The 16,854-nt window shown below is 47.8% G+C and overlaps 1 protein-coding gene across 1 annotated transcript; it reads left to right on the top strand.

Annotated features, from left to right (window-relative positions):
• On the top strand, positions 1-10,427 carry LOC118606705 (putative GPI-anchored protein pfl2). Its single transcript, XM_036225910.1, has 8 exons — positions 1-19; positions 815-1,032; positions 5,977-6,252; positions 7,516-7,692; positions 8,116-8,135; positions 8,406-8,712; positions 9,427-9,674; positions 10,367-10,427. Exons 1-8 carry the CDS (start codon positions 1-3, stop codon positions 10,425-10,427), a joined length of 1,326 nt encoding a protein of 441 aa, XP_036081803.1.
• Positions 10,428-16,854: the final 6,427 nt, after the last annotated feature.

Genomic DNA, 16,854 nt, shown 5'->3' with positions numbered 1-16,854 from the left:
ATGACCACTTCTGCAGAAGGTAGCACATCTTCAAAAGGTTCTAGTGAAACTATCAACACTGTGACAACCACAGCAGAGGCTACTTCATCTTCCCCAGTACCTTCTGAGGGCACCACTGCTCAGACAACCTCTCCAGAGGCTGCTGCTTCTTCAACATCTCTTACAGCCAGTGTCACACCTGGAACAGTATCTTCTGAGGCTGCTGTGTCTTCAACAGCATTCGCTGACAGCTCCACCTCTGTGACAGTATCTGCAGGGACTAGCGCATCTTCCACAACTTCTCGTGACAGCACCTCTTCTTCTCCCACTTCGACAGAAGGTAGCACATCTCAAAACACATCTGGAGACACGCACACCCCTCTGACATCCACAACAGAGTCGACTTCTTTCTCAATAATAACCTCTGGGGGCACAAGTCCTCTGACAACCTCTACAGAGGCTGCTGAATCTTCAACATCTCTTACAACCAGTGTCACACCTGGAACAGTATCTTCTGAGGCTCGTGTATCTACAACAGCATCCGCTGCCGGCCCCACCTCTGTGACAGCATCTGCAGGGACGAACGCATCTTCCACAACTTCCAGTGACAGCACCTCTTTAGTGACAACTTCTATGGGAGATAGCACATCTTTAAAGGCATCTAGTGAAACCAACACCTTTGTGACATCTACAACAGTGGCCACTTCTTTTTCCACAATACCTTCTGGCAGCACAACTCCTCTGACAACCTCCACAGAGGCTGCTGTCTCTTCAACATCTCTTACAGCCAGTGTCACACCTGTAACAGTATCTTCCGAGGCTGCTGTATCTTCAACAGCATCCACTGACGGCCTCACCTCTGAGACAGCATCTGCAGGGACTAGCGCATCTTCCACAACTTCTAGTGACAGTGCTACTAGTGTAGCAATTGCTACGGAGGCAAGTACTTCTTCACCAACTACCAGTCACAGCGCCTCTTCTATGACCACTTCTGCAGAAGGTAGCACATCTTCAAAAGGTTCTAGTGAAACTATCAACACTGTGACAACCACAGCAGAGGCTACTTCATCTTCCCCAGTACCTTCTGAGGGCACCACTGCTCAGACAACCTCTCCAGAGGCTGCTGCTTCTTCAACATCTCTTACAGCCAGTGTCACACCTGGAACAGTATCTTCTGAGGCTGCTGTGTCTTCAACAGCATTCGCTGACAGCTCCACCTCTGTGACAGTATCTGCAGGGACTAGCGCATCTTCCACAACTTCGCGTGACAGCACCTCTTCTTCTCCCACTTCGACAGAAGGTAGCACATCTCAAACACATCTGGAGACACGCACACCCCTCTGACATCCACAACAGAGTCGACTTCTTTCTCAATAATAACCTCTGGGGGCACAAGTCCTCTGACAACCTCTACAGAGGCTGCTGAATCTTCAACATCTCTTACAGCCAGTGTCACACCTGGAACAGTATCTTCGGAGGCTCGTGTATCTACAACAGCATCCGCTGCCGGCCCCACCTCTGTGACAGCATCTGCAGGGACGAACGCATCTTCCACAACTTCCAGTGACAGCACCTCTTTAGTGACAACTTCTATGGGAGATAGCACATCTTTAAAGGCATCTAGTGAAACCAACACCTTTGTGACATCTACAACAGTGGCCACTTCTTTTTCCACAATACCTTCTGGCAGCACAACTCCTCTGACAACCTCCACAGAGGCTGCTGTCTCTTCAACATCTCTTACAGCCAGTGTCACACCTGTAACAGTATCTTCCGAGGCTGCTGTATCTTCCACAGCATCCACTGACGGCCTCACCTCTGAGACAGCATCTGCAGGGACTAGCGCATCTTCCACAACTTCTAGTGACAGTGCTACTAGTGTAGCAATTGCTACGGAGGCAAGTACTTCTTCACCAACTACCAGTCACAGCGCCTCTTCTATGACCACTTCTGCAGAAGGTAGCACATCTTCAAAAGGTTCTAGTGAAACTATCAACACTCTGACCACCACAGCAGAGGCTACTTCATCTTCCCCAGTACCTTCTGAGGGCACCACTGCTCAGACAACCTCTCCAGAGGCTGCTGCTTCTTCAACATCTCTTACAGCCAGTGTCACACCTGGAACAGTATCTTCTGAGGCTGCTGTGTCTTCAACAGCATTCGCTGACAGCTCCACCTCTGTGACAGTATCTGCAGGGACTAGCGCATCTTCCACAACTTCTCGTGACAGCACCTCTTCTTCTCCCACTTCGACAGAAGGTAGCACATCTCAAAACACATCTGGAGACACGCACACCCCTCTGACATCCACAACAGAGTCGACTTCTTTCTCAATAATAACCTCTGGGGGCACAAGTCCTCTGACAACCTCTACAGAGGCTGCTGAATCTTCAACATCTCTTACAACCAGTGTCACACCTGGAACAGTATCTTCTGAGGCTCGTGTATCTACAACAGCATCCGCTGCCGGCCCCACCTCTGTGACAGCATCTGCAGGGACGAACGCATCTTCCACAACTTCCAGTGACAGCACCTCTTTAGTGACAACTTCTATGGGAGATAGCACATCTTTAAAGGCATCTAGTGAAACCAACACCTTTGTGACATCTACAACAGTGGCCACTTCTTTTTCCACAATACCTTCTGGCAGCACAACTCCTCTGACAACCTCCACAGAGGCTGCTGTTTCTTCAACATCTCTTACAGCCAGTGTCACACCTGGAACAGTATCTTCCGAGGCTGCTGTATCTTCAACAGCATCCACTGACGGCCTCACCTCTGAGACAGCATCTGCAGGGACTAGCGCATCTTCCACAACTTCTAGTGACAGTGCTACTAGTGTAGCAATTGCTACGGAGGCAAGTACTTCTTCACCAACTACCAGTCACAGCGCCTCTTCTATGACCACTTCTGCAGAAGGTAGCACATCTTCAAAAGGTTCTAGTGAAACTATCAACACTGTGACAACCACAGCAGAGGCTACTTCATCTTCCCCAGTACCTTCTGAGGGCACCACTGCTCAGACAACCTCTCCAGAGGCTGCTGCTTCTTCAACATCTCTTACAGCCAGTGTCACACCTGGAACAGTATCTTCTGAGGCTGCTGTGTCTTCAACAGCATTCGCTGACAGCTCCACCTCTGTGACAGTATCTGCAGGGACTAGCGCATCTTCCACAACTTCTCGTGACAGCACCTCTTCTTCTCCCACTTCGACAGAAGGTAGCACATCTCAAAACACATCTGGAGACACGCACACCCCTCTGACATCCACAACAGAGTCGACTTCTTTCTCAATAATAACCTCTGGGGGCACAAGTCCTCTGACAACCTCTACAGAGGCTGCTGAATCTTCAACATCTCTTACAACCAGTGTCACACCTGGAACAGTATCTTCTGAGGCTCGTGTATCTACAACAGCATCCGCTGCCGGCCCCACCTCTGTGACAGCATCTGCAGGGACGAACGCATCTTCCACAACTTCCAGTGACAGCACCTCTTTAGTGACAACTTCTATGGGAGATAGCACATCTTTAAAGGCATCTAGTGAAACCAACACCTTTGTGACATCTACAACAGTGGCCACTTCTTTTTCCACAATACCTTCTGGCAGCACAACTCCTCTGACAACCTCCACAGAGGCTGCTGTTTCTTCAACATCTCTTACAGCCAGTGTCACACCTGGAACAGTATCTTCCGAGGCTGCTGTATCTTCAACAGCATCCACTGACTGGCCTCACCTCTGAGACAGCATCTGCAGGGACTAGCGCATCTTCCACAACTTCTAGTGACAGTGCTACTAGTGTAGCAATTGCTACGGAGGCAAGTACTTCTTCACCAACTACCAGTCACAGCGCCTCTTCTATGACCACTTCTGCAGAAGGTAGCACATCTTCAAAAGGTTCTAGTGAAACTATCAACACTCTGACCACCACAGCAGAGGCTACTTCATCTTCCCCAGTACCTTCTGAGGGCACCACTGCTCAGACAACCTCTCCAGAGGCTGCTGCTTCTTCAACATCTCTTACAGCCAGTGTCACACCTGGAACAGTATCTTCTGAGGCTGCTGTGTCTTCAACAGCATTCGCTGACAGCTCCACCTCTGTGACAGTATCTGCAGGGACTAGCGCATCTTCCACAACTTCTCGTGACAGCACCTCTTCTTCTCCCACTTCGACAGAAGGTAGCACATCTCAAAACACATCTGGAGACACGCACACCCCTCTGACATCCACAACAGAGTCGACTTCTTTCTCAATAATAACCTCTGGGGGCACAAGTCCTCTGACAACCTCTACAGAGGCTGCTGAATCTTCAACATCTCTTACAACCAGTGTCACACCTGGAACAGTATCTTCTGAGGCTCGTGTATCTACAACAGCATCCGCTGCCGGCCCCACCTCTGTGACAGCATCTGCAGGGACGAACGCATCTTCCACAACTTCCAGTGACAGCACCTCTTTAGTGACAACTTCTATGGGAGATAGCACATCTTTAAAGGCATCTAGTGAAACCAACACCTTTGTGACATCTACAACAGTGGCCACTTCTTTTTCCACAATACCTTCTGGCAGCACAACTCCTCTGACAACCTCCACAGAGGCTGCTGTTTCTTCAACATCTCTTACAGCCAGTGTCACACCTGTAACAGTATCTTCCGAGGCTGCTGTATCTTCAACAGCATCCACTGACGGCCTCACCTCTGAGACAGCATCTGCAGGGACTAGCGCATCTTCCACAACTTCTAGTGACAGTGCTACTAGTGTAGCAATTGCTACGGAGGCAAGTACTTCTTCACCAACTACCAGTCACAGCGCCTCTTCTATGACCACTTCTGCAGAAGGTAGCACATCTTCAAAAGGTTCTAGTGAAACTATCAACACTGTGACAACCACAGCAGAGGCTACTTCATCTTCCCCAGTACCTTCTGAGGGCACCACTGCTCAGACAACCTCTCCAGAGGCTGCTGCTTCTTCAACATCTCTTACAGCCAGTGTCACACCTGGAACAGTATCTTCTGAGGCTGCTGTGTCTTCAACAGCATTCGCTGACAGCTCCACCTCTGTGACAGTATCTGCAGGGACTAGCGCATCTTCCACAACTTCTCGTGACAGCACCTCTTCTTCTCCCACTTCGACAGAAGGTAGCACATCTCAAAACACATCTGGAGACACGCACACCCCTCTGACATCCACAACAGAGTCGACTTCTTTCTCAATAATAACCTCTGGGGGCACAAGTCCTCTGACAACCTCTACAGAGGCTGCTGAATCTTCAACATCTCTTACAACCAGTGTCACACCTGGAACAGTATCTTCTGAGGCTCGTGTATCTACAACAGCATCCGCTGCCGGCCCCACCTCTGTGACAGCATCTGCAGGGACGAACGCATCTTCCACAACTTCCAGTGACAGCACCTCTTTAGTGACAACTTCTATGGGAGATAGCACATCTTTAAAGGCATCTAGTGAAACCAACACCTTTGTGACATCTACAACAGTGGCCACTTCTTTTTCCACAATACCTTCTGGCAGCACAACTCCTGTGACAACCTCTACAGAGGCTGCTGCATCTCCAACATCTCTTACAGCCAGTGTCACACCTGGAACAGTATCTTCCGAGGCTGCTGTATCTTCAACAGCATCCACTGACGGCCTCACCTCTGAGACAGCATCTGCAGGGACTAGCGCATCTTCCACAACTTCTAGTGACAGTGCTACTAGTGTAGCAATTGCTACGGAGGCAAGTACTTCTTCAGCAACTACCAGTCACAGCGCCTCTTCTATGACCACTTCTGCAGAAGGTAGCACATCTTCAAAAGGTTCTAGTGAAACTATCAACACTGTGACAACCACAGCAGAGGCTACTTCATCTTCCCCAGTACCTTCTGAGGGCACCACTGCTCAGACAACCTCTCCAGAGGCTGCTGCTTCTTCAACATCTCTTACAGCCAGTGTCACACCTGGAACAGTATCTTCTGAGGCTGCTGTGTCTTCAACAGCATTCGCTGACAGCTCCACCTCTGTGACAGTATCTGCAGGGACTAGCGCATCTTCCACAACTTCTCGTGACAGCACCTCTTCTTCTCCCACTTCGACAGAAGGTAGCACATCTCAAAACACATCTGGAGACACGCACACCCCTCTGACATCCACAACAGAGTCGACTTCTTTCTCAATAATAACCTCTGGGGGCACAAGTCCTCTGACAACCTCTACAGAGGCTGCTGAATCTTCAACATCTCTTACAACCAGTGTCACACCTGGAACAGTATCTTCTGAGGCTCGTGTATCTACAACAGCATCCGCTGCCGGCCCCACCTCTGTGACAGCATCTGCAGGGACGAACGCATCTTCCACAACTTCCAGTGACAGCACCTCTTTAGTGACAACTTCTATGGGAGATAGCACATCTTTAAAGGCATCTAGTGAAACCAACACCTTTGTGACATCTACAACAGTGGCCACTTCTTTTTCCACAATACCTTCTGGCAGCACAACTCCTCTGACAACCTCCACAGAGGCTGCTGTTTCTTCAACATCTCTTACAGCCAGTGTCACACCTGTAACAGTATCTTCCGAGGCTGCTGTATCTTCAACAGCATCCACTGACGGCCTCACCTCTGAGACAGCATCTGCAGGGACTAGCGCATCTTCCACAACTTCTAGTGACAGTGCTACTAGTGTAGCAATTGCTACGGAGGCAAGTACTTCTTCACCAACTACCAGTCACAGCGCCTCTTCTATGACCACTTCTGCAGAAGGTAGCACATCTTCAAAAGGTTCTAGTGAAACTATCAACACTGTGACAACCACAGCAGAGGCTACTTCATCTTCCCCAGTACCTTCTGAGGGCACCACTGCTCAGACAACCTCTCCAGAGGCTGCTGCTTCTTCAACATCTCTTACAGCCAGTGTCACACCTGGAACAGTATCTTCTGAGGCTGCTGTGTCTTCAACAGCATTCGCTGACAGCTCCACCTCTGTGACAGTATCTGCAGGGACTAGCGCATCTTCCACAACTTCTCGTGACAGCACCTCTTCTTCTCCCACTTCGACAGAAGGTAGCACATCTCAAAACACATCTGGAGACACGCACACCCCTCTGACATCCACAACAGAGTCGACTTCTTTCTCAATAATAACCTCTGGGGGCACAAGTCCTCTGACAACCTCTACAGAGGCTGCTGAATCTTCAACATCTCTTACAACCAGTGTCACACCTGGAACAGTATCTTCTGAGGCTCGTGTATCTACAACAGCATCCGCTGCCGGCCCCACCTCTGTGACAGCATCTGCAGGGACGAACGCATCTTCCACAACTTCCAGTGACAGCACCTCTTTAGTGACAACTTCTATGGGAGATAGCACATCTTTAAAGGCATCTAGTGAAACCAACACCTTTGTGACATCTACAACAGTGGCCACTTCTTTTTCCACAATACCTTCTGGCAGCACAACTCCTCTGACAACCTCCACAGAGGCTGCTGCTTCTTCAACATCTCTTACAGCCAGTGTCACACCTGTAACAGTATCTTCCGAGGCTGCTGTATCTTCAACAGCATCCACTGACGGCCTCACCTCTGAGACAGCATCTGCAGGGACTAGCGCATCTTCCACAACTTCTAGTGACAGTGCTACTAGTGTAGCAATTGCTACGGAGGCAAGTACTTCTTCACCAACTACCAGTCACATCGCCTCTTCTATGACCACTTCTGCAGAAGGTAGCACATCTTCAAAAGGTTCTAGTGAAACTATCAACACTGTGACAACCACAGCAGAGGCTACTTCATCTTCCCCAGTACCTTCTGAGGGCACCACTGCTCAGACAACCTCTCCAGAGGCTGCTGCTTCTTCAACATCTCTTACAGCCAGTGTCACACCTGGAACAGTATCTTCTGAGGCTGCTGTGTCTTCAACAGCATTCGCTGACAGCTCCACCTCTGTGACAGTATCTGCAGGGACTAGCGCATCTTCCACAACTTCTCGTGACAGCACCTCTTCTTCTCCCACTTCGACAGAAGGTAGCACATCTCAAAACACATCTGGAGACACGCACACCCCTCTGACATCCACAACAGAGTCGACTTCTTTCTCAATAATAACCTCTGGGGGCACAAGTCCTCTGACAACCTCTACAGAGGCTGCTGAATCTTCAACATCTCTTACAACCAGTGTCACACCTGGAACAGTATCTTCTGAGGCTCGTGTATCTACAACAGCATCCGCTGCCGGCCCCACCTCTGTGACAGCATCTGCAGGGACGAACGCATCTTCCACAACTTCCAGTGACAGCACCTCTTTAGTGACAACTTCTATGGGAGATAGCACATCTTTAAAGGCATCTAGTGAAACCAACACCTTTGTGACATCTACAACAGTGGCCACTTCTTTTTCCACAATACCTTCTGGCAGCACAACTCCTCTGACAACCTCCACAGAGGCTGCTGTTTCTTCAACATCTCTTACAGCCAGTGTCACACCTGTAACAGTATCTTCCGAGGCTGCTGTATCTTCAACAGCATCCACTGACGGCCTCACCTCTGAGACAGCATCTGCAGGGACTAGCGCATCTTCCACAACTTCTAGTGACAGTGCTACTAGTGTAGCAATTGCTACGGAGGCAAGTACTTCTTCACCAACTACCAGTCACAGCGCCTCTTCTATGACCACTTCTGCAGAAGGTAGCACATCTTCAAAAGGTTCTAGTGAAACTATCAACACTGTGACAACCACAGCAGAGGCTACTTCATCTTCCCCAGTACCTTCTGAGGGCACCACTGCTCAGACAACCTCTCCAGAGGCTGCTGCTTCTTCAACATCTCTTACAGCCAGTGTCACACCTGGAACAGTATCTTCTGAGGCTGCTGTGTCTTCAACAGCATTCGCTGACAGCTCCACCTCTGTGACAGTATCTGCAGGGACTAGCGCATCTTCCACAACTTCTCGTGACAGCACCTCTTCTTCTCCCACTTCGACAGAAGGTAGCACATCTCAAAACACATCTGGAGACACGCACACCCCTCTGACATCCACAACAGAGTCGACTTCTTTCTCAATAATAACCTCTGGGGGCACAAGTCCTCTGACAACCTCTACAGAGGCTGCTGAATCTTCAACATCTCTTACAACCAGTGTCACACCTGGAACAGTATCTTCTGAGGCTCGTGTATCTACAACAGCATCCGCTGCCGGCCCCACCTCTGTGACAGCATCTGCAGGGACGAACGCATCTTCCACAACTTCCAGTGACAGCACCTCTTTAGTGACAACTTCTATGGGAGATAGCACATCTTTAAAGGCATCTAGTGAAACCAACACCTTTGTGACATCTACAACAGTGGCCACTTCTTTTTCCACAATACCTTCTGGCAGCACAACTCCTCTGACAACCTCCACAGAGGCTGCTGTTTCTTCAACATCTCTTACAGCCAGTGTCACACCTGTAACAGTATCTTCCGAGGCTGCTGTATCTTCAACAGCATCCACTGACGGCCTCACCTCTGAGACAGCATCTGCAGGGACTAGCGCATCTTCCACAACTTCTAGTGACAGTGCTACTAGTGTAGCAATTGCTACGGAGGCAAGTACTTCTTCACCAACTACCAGTCACAGCGCCTCTTCTATGACCACTTCTGCAGAAGGTAGCACATCTTCAAAAGGTTCTAGTGAAACTATCAACACTGTGACAACCACAGCAGAGGCTACTTCATCTTCCCCAGTACCTTCTGAGGGCACCACTGCTCAGACAACCTCTCCAGAGGCTGCTGCTTCTTCAACATCTCTTACAGCCAGTGTCACACCTGGAACAGTATCTTCTGAGGCTGCTGTGTCTTCAACAGCATTCGCTGACAGCTCCACCTCTGTGACAGTATCTGCAGGGACTAGCGCATCTTCCACAACTTCGCGTGACAGCACCTCTTCTTCTCCCACTTCGACAGAAGGTAGCACATCTCAAAACACATCTGGAGACACGCACACCCCTCTGACATCCACAACAGAGTCGACTTCTTTCTCAATAATAACCTCTGGGGGCACAAGTCCTCTGACAACCTCTACAGAGGCTGCTGAATCTTCAACATCTCTTACAACCAGTGTCACACCTGGAACAGTATCTTCGGAGGCTCGTGTATCTACAACAGCATCCGCTGCCGGCCCCACCTCTGTGACAGCATCTGCAGGGACGAACGCATCTTCCACAACTTCCAGTGACAGCACCTCTTTAGTGACAACTTCTATGGGAGATAGCACATCTTTAAAGGCATCTAGTGAAACCAACACCTTTGTGACATCTACAACAGTGGCCACTTCTTTTTCCACAATACCTTCTGGCAGCACAACTCCTCTGACAACCTCCACAGAGGCTGCTGTCTCTTCAACATCTCTTACAGCCAGTGTCACACCTGTAACAGTATCTTCCGAGGCTGCTGTATCTTCCACAGCATCCACTGACGGCCTCACCTCTGAGACAGCATCTGCAGGGACTAGCGCATCTTCCACAACTTCTAGTGACAGTGCTACTAGTGTAGCAATTGCTACGGAGGCAAGTACTTCTTCACCAACTACCAGTCACAGCGCCTCTTCTATGACCACTTCTGCAGAAGGTAGCACATCTTCAAAAGGTTCTAGTGAAACTATCAACACTCTGACCACCACAGCAGAGGCTACTTCATCTTCCCCAGTACCTTCTGAGGGCACCACTGCTCAGACAACCTCTCCAGAGGCTGCTGCTTCTTCAACATCTCTTACAGCCAGTGTCACACCTGTAACAGTATCTTCCGAGGCTGCTGTATCTTCCACAGCATCCACTGACGGCCTCACCTCTGAGACAGCATCTGCAGGGACTAGCGCATCTTCCACAACTTCTAGTGACCGCACCCCTTATGTTGCCACTTCTTTGGGAAGTAGCACATCTTTAAAAGCATTTAGTGGAACCAACACCTTTGTGACATCTACTACAGAGTCCACTTCTTTTTCAGCAATACCTTCTGGCAACAGAACTCCTCTGACACACTCTACAGAGGCTGCTGTTTCTTCAACATCTCTTACAGCCAGTGTCACACCTGGAACAGTATCTTCCGAGGCTGCTGTATCTTCAACAGCATCCACTGACGGCCTCACCTCTGAGACAGCATCTGCAGGGACTAGCGCATCTTCCACAACCTCTAGTAAGAATCCTACCTGTGTTCCAATTGTTACGGAGGCAAGTACTTCTTTAACAACTCCTAGTCACAGCACCTCTTCTTTTACCACGTCTGCAGAAGGTAGCACATCTTCAAAAGTATCTAGTGAAACTATCAACCCTGTGATAACCACAGCAGAGGCTACTTCATCTTCCACAGTACCTTCTGAGGGCACCACTGCTCAGACAAACTCTACAGAGGCTGCTGTTTCTTCAACATCTCTTACAGCCACTGTCACACCTGTTCGTGTATCTTCTGAGGCTAGTGTATCTTCAACAGCATCCACTGACGGCCCTACCTCTGTGACAGCATCTGCAGGGACTAGCTCATCTTCCAGAACTTCTATTGATAGTGCTAGTAGTGTAGCAATTGCTACGGAGGCAATTACTTCTTCAACAACTCGTATTCACAGCACCTCTTCCTTTCCTGCTTCTGCAGAAGGTAGCACTTCTTCAAAAATATCAAGTGAAACTATCAACCGTGTGATAACCACAGTAGAGGTTACTTCATCTTCCACAGTGACTTCTGAGGGCACCACTGCTCTGACAACCTCTACAGAAGCTGCTGTTTCTTCAACATCTCTTACAGCCAGTGTCACACCTGTTAGTGTATCTTCTGAGGCTGGTGTATCATCAACAGCATCCGCTGATGGCCGCAGTTCTATGACAATATCTGCCGGGACTGCCGCATCTTCCCCAACTTCTAGTGACAGTACCTCTTCTGTTACATCTTCTATGGAAGATAGCACATCTTTAAAAGCATTTAGTGGAACCAACACCTTTGTGACATCTACAACAGTGGCCACTTCTTTTTCCACAATACCTTCTGGCAGCACAACTCCTCTGACAACCTCCACAGAGGCTGCTGTCTCTTCAACATCTCTTACAGCCAGTGTCACACCTGTAACAGTATCTTCCGAGGCTGCTGTATCTTCCACAGCATCCACTGACGGCCTCACCTCTGAGACAGCATCTGCAGGGACTAGCGCATCTTCCACAACTTCTAGTGACAGTGCTACTAGTGTAGCAATTGCTACGGAGGCAAGTACTTCTTCACCAACTACCAGTCACAGCGCCTCTTCTATGACCACTTCTGCAGAAGGTAGCACATCTTCAAAAGGTTCTAGTGAAACTATCAACACTCTGACCACCACAGCAGAGGCTACTTCATCTTCCCCAGTACCTTCTGAGGGCACCACTGCTCAGACAACCTCTCCAGAGGCTGCTGCTTCTTCAACATCTCTTACAGCCAGTGTCACACCTGGAACAGTATCTTCTGAGGCTGCTGTGTCTTCAACAGCATTCGCTGACAGCTCCACCTCTGTGACAGTATCTGCAGGGACTAGCGCATCTTCCACAACTTCTCGTGACAGCACCTCTTCTTCTCCCACTTCGACAGAAGGTAGCACATCTCAAAACACATCTGGAGACACGCACACCCCTCTGACATCCACAACAGAGTCGACTTCTTTCTCAATAATAACCTCTGGGGGCACAAGTCCTCTGACAACCTCTACAGAGGCTGCTGAATCTTCAACATCTCTTACAGCCAGTGTCACACCTGGAACAGTATCTTCGGAGGCTCGTGTATCTACAACAGCATCCGCTGCCGGCCCCACCTCTGTGACAGCATCTGCAGGGACGAACGCATCTTCCACAACTTCCAGTGACAGCACCTCTTCTGTTACAACTTCTATGGGAGATAGGACATCTTTAAAGGCATCTAGTGACACCAACACCTCTGTGATATCTACAACAGAAGCCACTTCTTTTTCAACAATATCTTCTGGCAGCACAACTCCTCTGACAACCTCTACAGGGGCTACTGTCTCTTCAACATCTCTTACAGCCAGTGTCACACCTGGAACAGTATCTTCCGAGGCTGGTGTATCTTCAACAGCACCCACCTACGGCCCCACCTCTGTGACAGCATCTGCAGGGACTAGCGTTTCTTCCACATCTTCTAGTGACAGCACCTCTTCTGTTACAACTTCTATGGGAGATAGGACATCTTTAAAGGCATCTAGTGACACCAACACCTCTGTGATATCTACAACAGAAGCCACTTCTTTTTCAACAATACCTTCTGGCAGCACAACTCCTCTGACAACCTCTGCCGGGACTGCCATCTTTTCAACATTTTCTATGGACAGCACTCATATGACAGTATCAACTGAGGCTGCTGAATCCTCAACAACTCCCAAGGACAGAATCACCTCTGTGGCATGGCTGACAGGGACTAGTGCATCTTCGATGTTTTCTAGTGATGGCACTACAGCTGTGACTATTTCCACAGTGCCTGGTGTATCTTTAACATCTTCTGACAGCACTACCTCTGTCACATTATCCACAGATAATAGTGCATCTTCCACAGCCTCTACTGAAACCACAACTGCAACCATTCCTTCTCAGGCAAGTGTATCATCTAACACTCCTAGTGATAGCACCACCTCAGTGACAGTATCTCCATGGACCAGTTCATCTTTAATCGCTTCTAGCAATAGCGCTACAACTATGAGAATCTCTACAGAAGCTAGTGCATTTTCAACAACTCCTAGTGACATCATATCTAGTGTTACATCTTTTATAGAAGGCAGTACATCTTTAAGAACTTCTAGTGAAACCATCACCCCTGCGACATCCACAACAGAAGCTACTTCATCTTCACCAATTGTTTCCGAAGGCACTACTTCTCTGATAACCTCTACAGAGTCTGACATATCTTCAATACCTCCTACAGAGAGTGCCACACTTGTGACAGTATCTACCAAAGCTGTTGTATCTTCCTCAGCTTTCACTGGCAGCCCCACTTCTGTGACTGTGTTGACAGGGGCTAGTTCATTTTCAGCAACTTCTAGTGATAGCACAACTGCTGTGACAGTATCTGTTGAGCCTGGTATATCAACAACTCCTAGTGACACCAGAACTTCTGTGACACCTCTTACAGAGGCTAGTGGATCTTCAACTACTCCTATTGATAGCTCCTCCTCTGTGACAATCCCTACAGAGTTTAGGTCAACTTCAACAAGTCCCACTGACACCAGCATGCCTTTGACCACCTCTGTCGACACTAACTCTTATCTTACAACTATGGAAGACACCACCATATCTGTCTCAATTCCTACAGGAGGCAGTTCTGGAACAACTATTCCTGAAAATACCATTCCTGTGTCTGTTCCTACTACATCTGACGCTCCCTCAATGACTTCTCCTGGCTTTATTCCTGTGACAATTTTCACTGCATCAAATACACCCACAACAACTATAAGTGGTGCCACCACATCTGTTTCCACTCCTCTGGAGGTCAGCACAACTACAACTATTTCTGACACCCCCACAACTGTCACCATGTCTGCTGTACCCAACACATCTGCCACAGCTCTTAGTGGTTCCGCCACTTCTGCCTCCATTCCTGTTCAGCCCAGTACACCTGCCACATCTCCTTTTGCCACCACCTCTCCTGTGACCAGTTCCTCAGAAGCCAGCACATTTTCAACAATTGATTCTGACACTACTTTACCTATGTCTACTCCTGGCCACTCCAGTCCTGCAACAACTTCTTCCTCCACTTCTGTGACCTCTAAGGTTGTCACCACCACAACTCTCTCTACCCCAACAGCTGGAATGAAATCTAGTACGCAAAGTGCTACCTCCAACACAGTCTCCACTAGCTTGTCCACTGTTACAGGTAAATAGTTCCTTGAATTCACCCTTTTTGAAACTCTTTTTTGAAGTATCCTTTTCAATTTCCCCACTTTGGGTTTTCTTCTTAAACTTTTACTCATTATTCACTTCTTTCACTCTCATTTATTTTCCATTAGGTAAAAGCCTCTGTAGTCTTATCACTCTATTACTTCTCTGCATGTCTTGCTGTTTCTTGCAGTAAATCCTACTCTTTTATACAATACAACTTACTTGTCCTTGCCTGGACACCTTCGATCCCCAGTAAAGTGTTTGCACATCTGTTTCTTCCCTTTCATATGCTGCTAGTGTCTACCCCATTGCATTTTATATATTCTAATCTCATTAACTTTGTATCTTTAACTTGCATTTTTATGTCTTTTTAGAGAGGTTTCCCTCATTGATTTTGCATGTGATTAAGTGTAAAGTTTTGTTTTGTTTCGTTTTTCAGGAGGGTATTGCCAATAGAAGTCACATGTTCCGTTGGCAACTGTCACTTTTATTTTGTTTTACCTTATCCTCTGAACATCCAGTATAGAAGCAAAAGGAAATTCAATTTTATCAGCTCTGAACTTTACCTCCATGTCCTTGAAGGTTTCCGTCTCTTCTCTCTGATTCTAGACTTTCACTCAGCTTTCTTCACTGTGGTTAAAATGGTACCTGCCCCACTCCATGCCTACTATTATAATATGTTACATATAATATAGGGTCTGTATTTTATGATACATCATTATACCTGTCAGTATTATTCTCAAATGGAGAAAGGATATTTGGCACACATTTAAATAAGTACAACAGGTCCTGGAATAATATTTTGTTAAACATCATTTCATTATAATGTTGATGAGTTGCCATAGAAACTTAACTCTTGTTTATGACAATCAGCTTATAGTAAAGTTGGTTTCATTATACATCATTTTGCTTAAAGTCGCAGAACCTCTTGACGATGTTAAATGAGGACTTACTGTATACTAGTTAAAATACTTGAAAACTTCCCTAATTTAAAGGAACTGTAGATATGTTCACAGACATGTGACTTGAGTCCACCCAGGGCATTGCCAGATCCTGTCTTGAACTGAAAGATGAAAGGCAGTTCTTCACTTTTTGGCTGCTGCATTTTCTTAGGGCTTTGTGAATTCTTCTGTTGAGTTCTGCTTTGCCTGGCCTTTCTATTATGTGGCTTTGTTCTCTAGTTTCTCTCCAATGTGTTTTTGTCTTGGTAAGCTCTCTCTGGTTTTCAGGCAGAGAACTGAGCATCTTCAGAAGGGAGGTCTGGACTTTGTGTTCCCAGGAAACCCCACAGGGTGTCTTACTACAAATGCCAGGTGGCTACATGACTCCTGAGCCCACAGATGGTGTTGGTCACCTCCTTGAAGGCAGATTGTCTCCCTTCTGTCTTCCTATTATCCCTGGAGTTTGGTCTTCCCTTTAGACTATTGGACAACAGGTGCATACACCTTAGAAGCTGCTTTTGCTGTTGCTCAGAAGCCTGGGCTTGGGCACTTAGATCAGGTTTGAACATTCTTCAGTAATATGACAGAGAGAGAGAGAGAGAAAGAGAGATTGATTGATTGATGGGTCTCCAGTGTGCCCAGAACTCTGTGTCATTTCTTTCATTCTTCCCAAATGTCTTAGACGAAAGGCCTGTAAACAGAGACTGTGTGATGTGACTGTCATGGGCATGGCCCCTCCTCTCTGAGTCTAGGGGATTAGGCCAGGAGGCAGAAGTGGGGCAGGTCTTTGTAGTGTATGTGCAGACCTCATGTGCCTCCCTAGATGTACCACACCTCAAACACTGGTCTGCACAGGCACAGCTCTTTCCACGAAAAGCCAAAGAGGACGGAGCTTTTGATTTTCCAGATTAGTTGGCATAGATATCCAAGAATTGTCTATAACCACTTCTTATCTATTTAAACTAAGTCTACATGCATCCCTCAAACTCCATGTCTCAGCAAATAAAAAAGAAATCATGAGCAGTCACAATGGCAACAATTTTCAGGGCAAGCTCTTCTGACG

This window comes from Rousettus aegyptiacus, unplaced genomic scaffold (assembly GCF_014176215.1).
Source record: "Rousettus aegyptiacus isolate mRouAeg1 unplaced genomic scaffold, mRouAeg1.p scaffold_m13_p_8, whole genome shotgun sequence".
Classification (NCBI taxonomy): domain Eukaryota; kingdom Metazoa; phylum Chordata; class Mammalia; order Chiroptera; family Pteropodidae; genus Rousettus; species Rousettus aegyptiacus.
Note: the sequence above shows the minus strand (reverse complement) of the source record. Positions and strands in the feature narration are given on the sequence as shown.

What these genes read in the sequence shown, in the direction of transcription:
- LOC118606705 (XM_036225910.1), top strand. An exon ending in TCAACACTGTGACAACCACA is followed by an intron (nt 1,033 to 5,976) that starts GCAGAGGCTACT and finishes GTGTCTTCAACA; the next exon opens with GCATTCGCTGACAGCTCCAC. An exon ending in CCTCTTCTATGACCACTTCT is followed by an intron (nt 7,693 to 8,115) that starts GCAGAAGGTAGC and finishes ACAACCTCTACA; the next exon opens with GAGGCTGCTGAATCTTCAAC.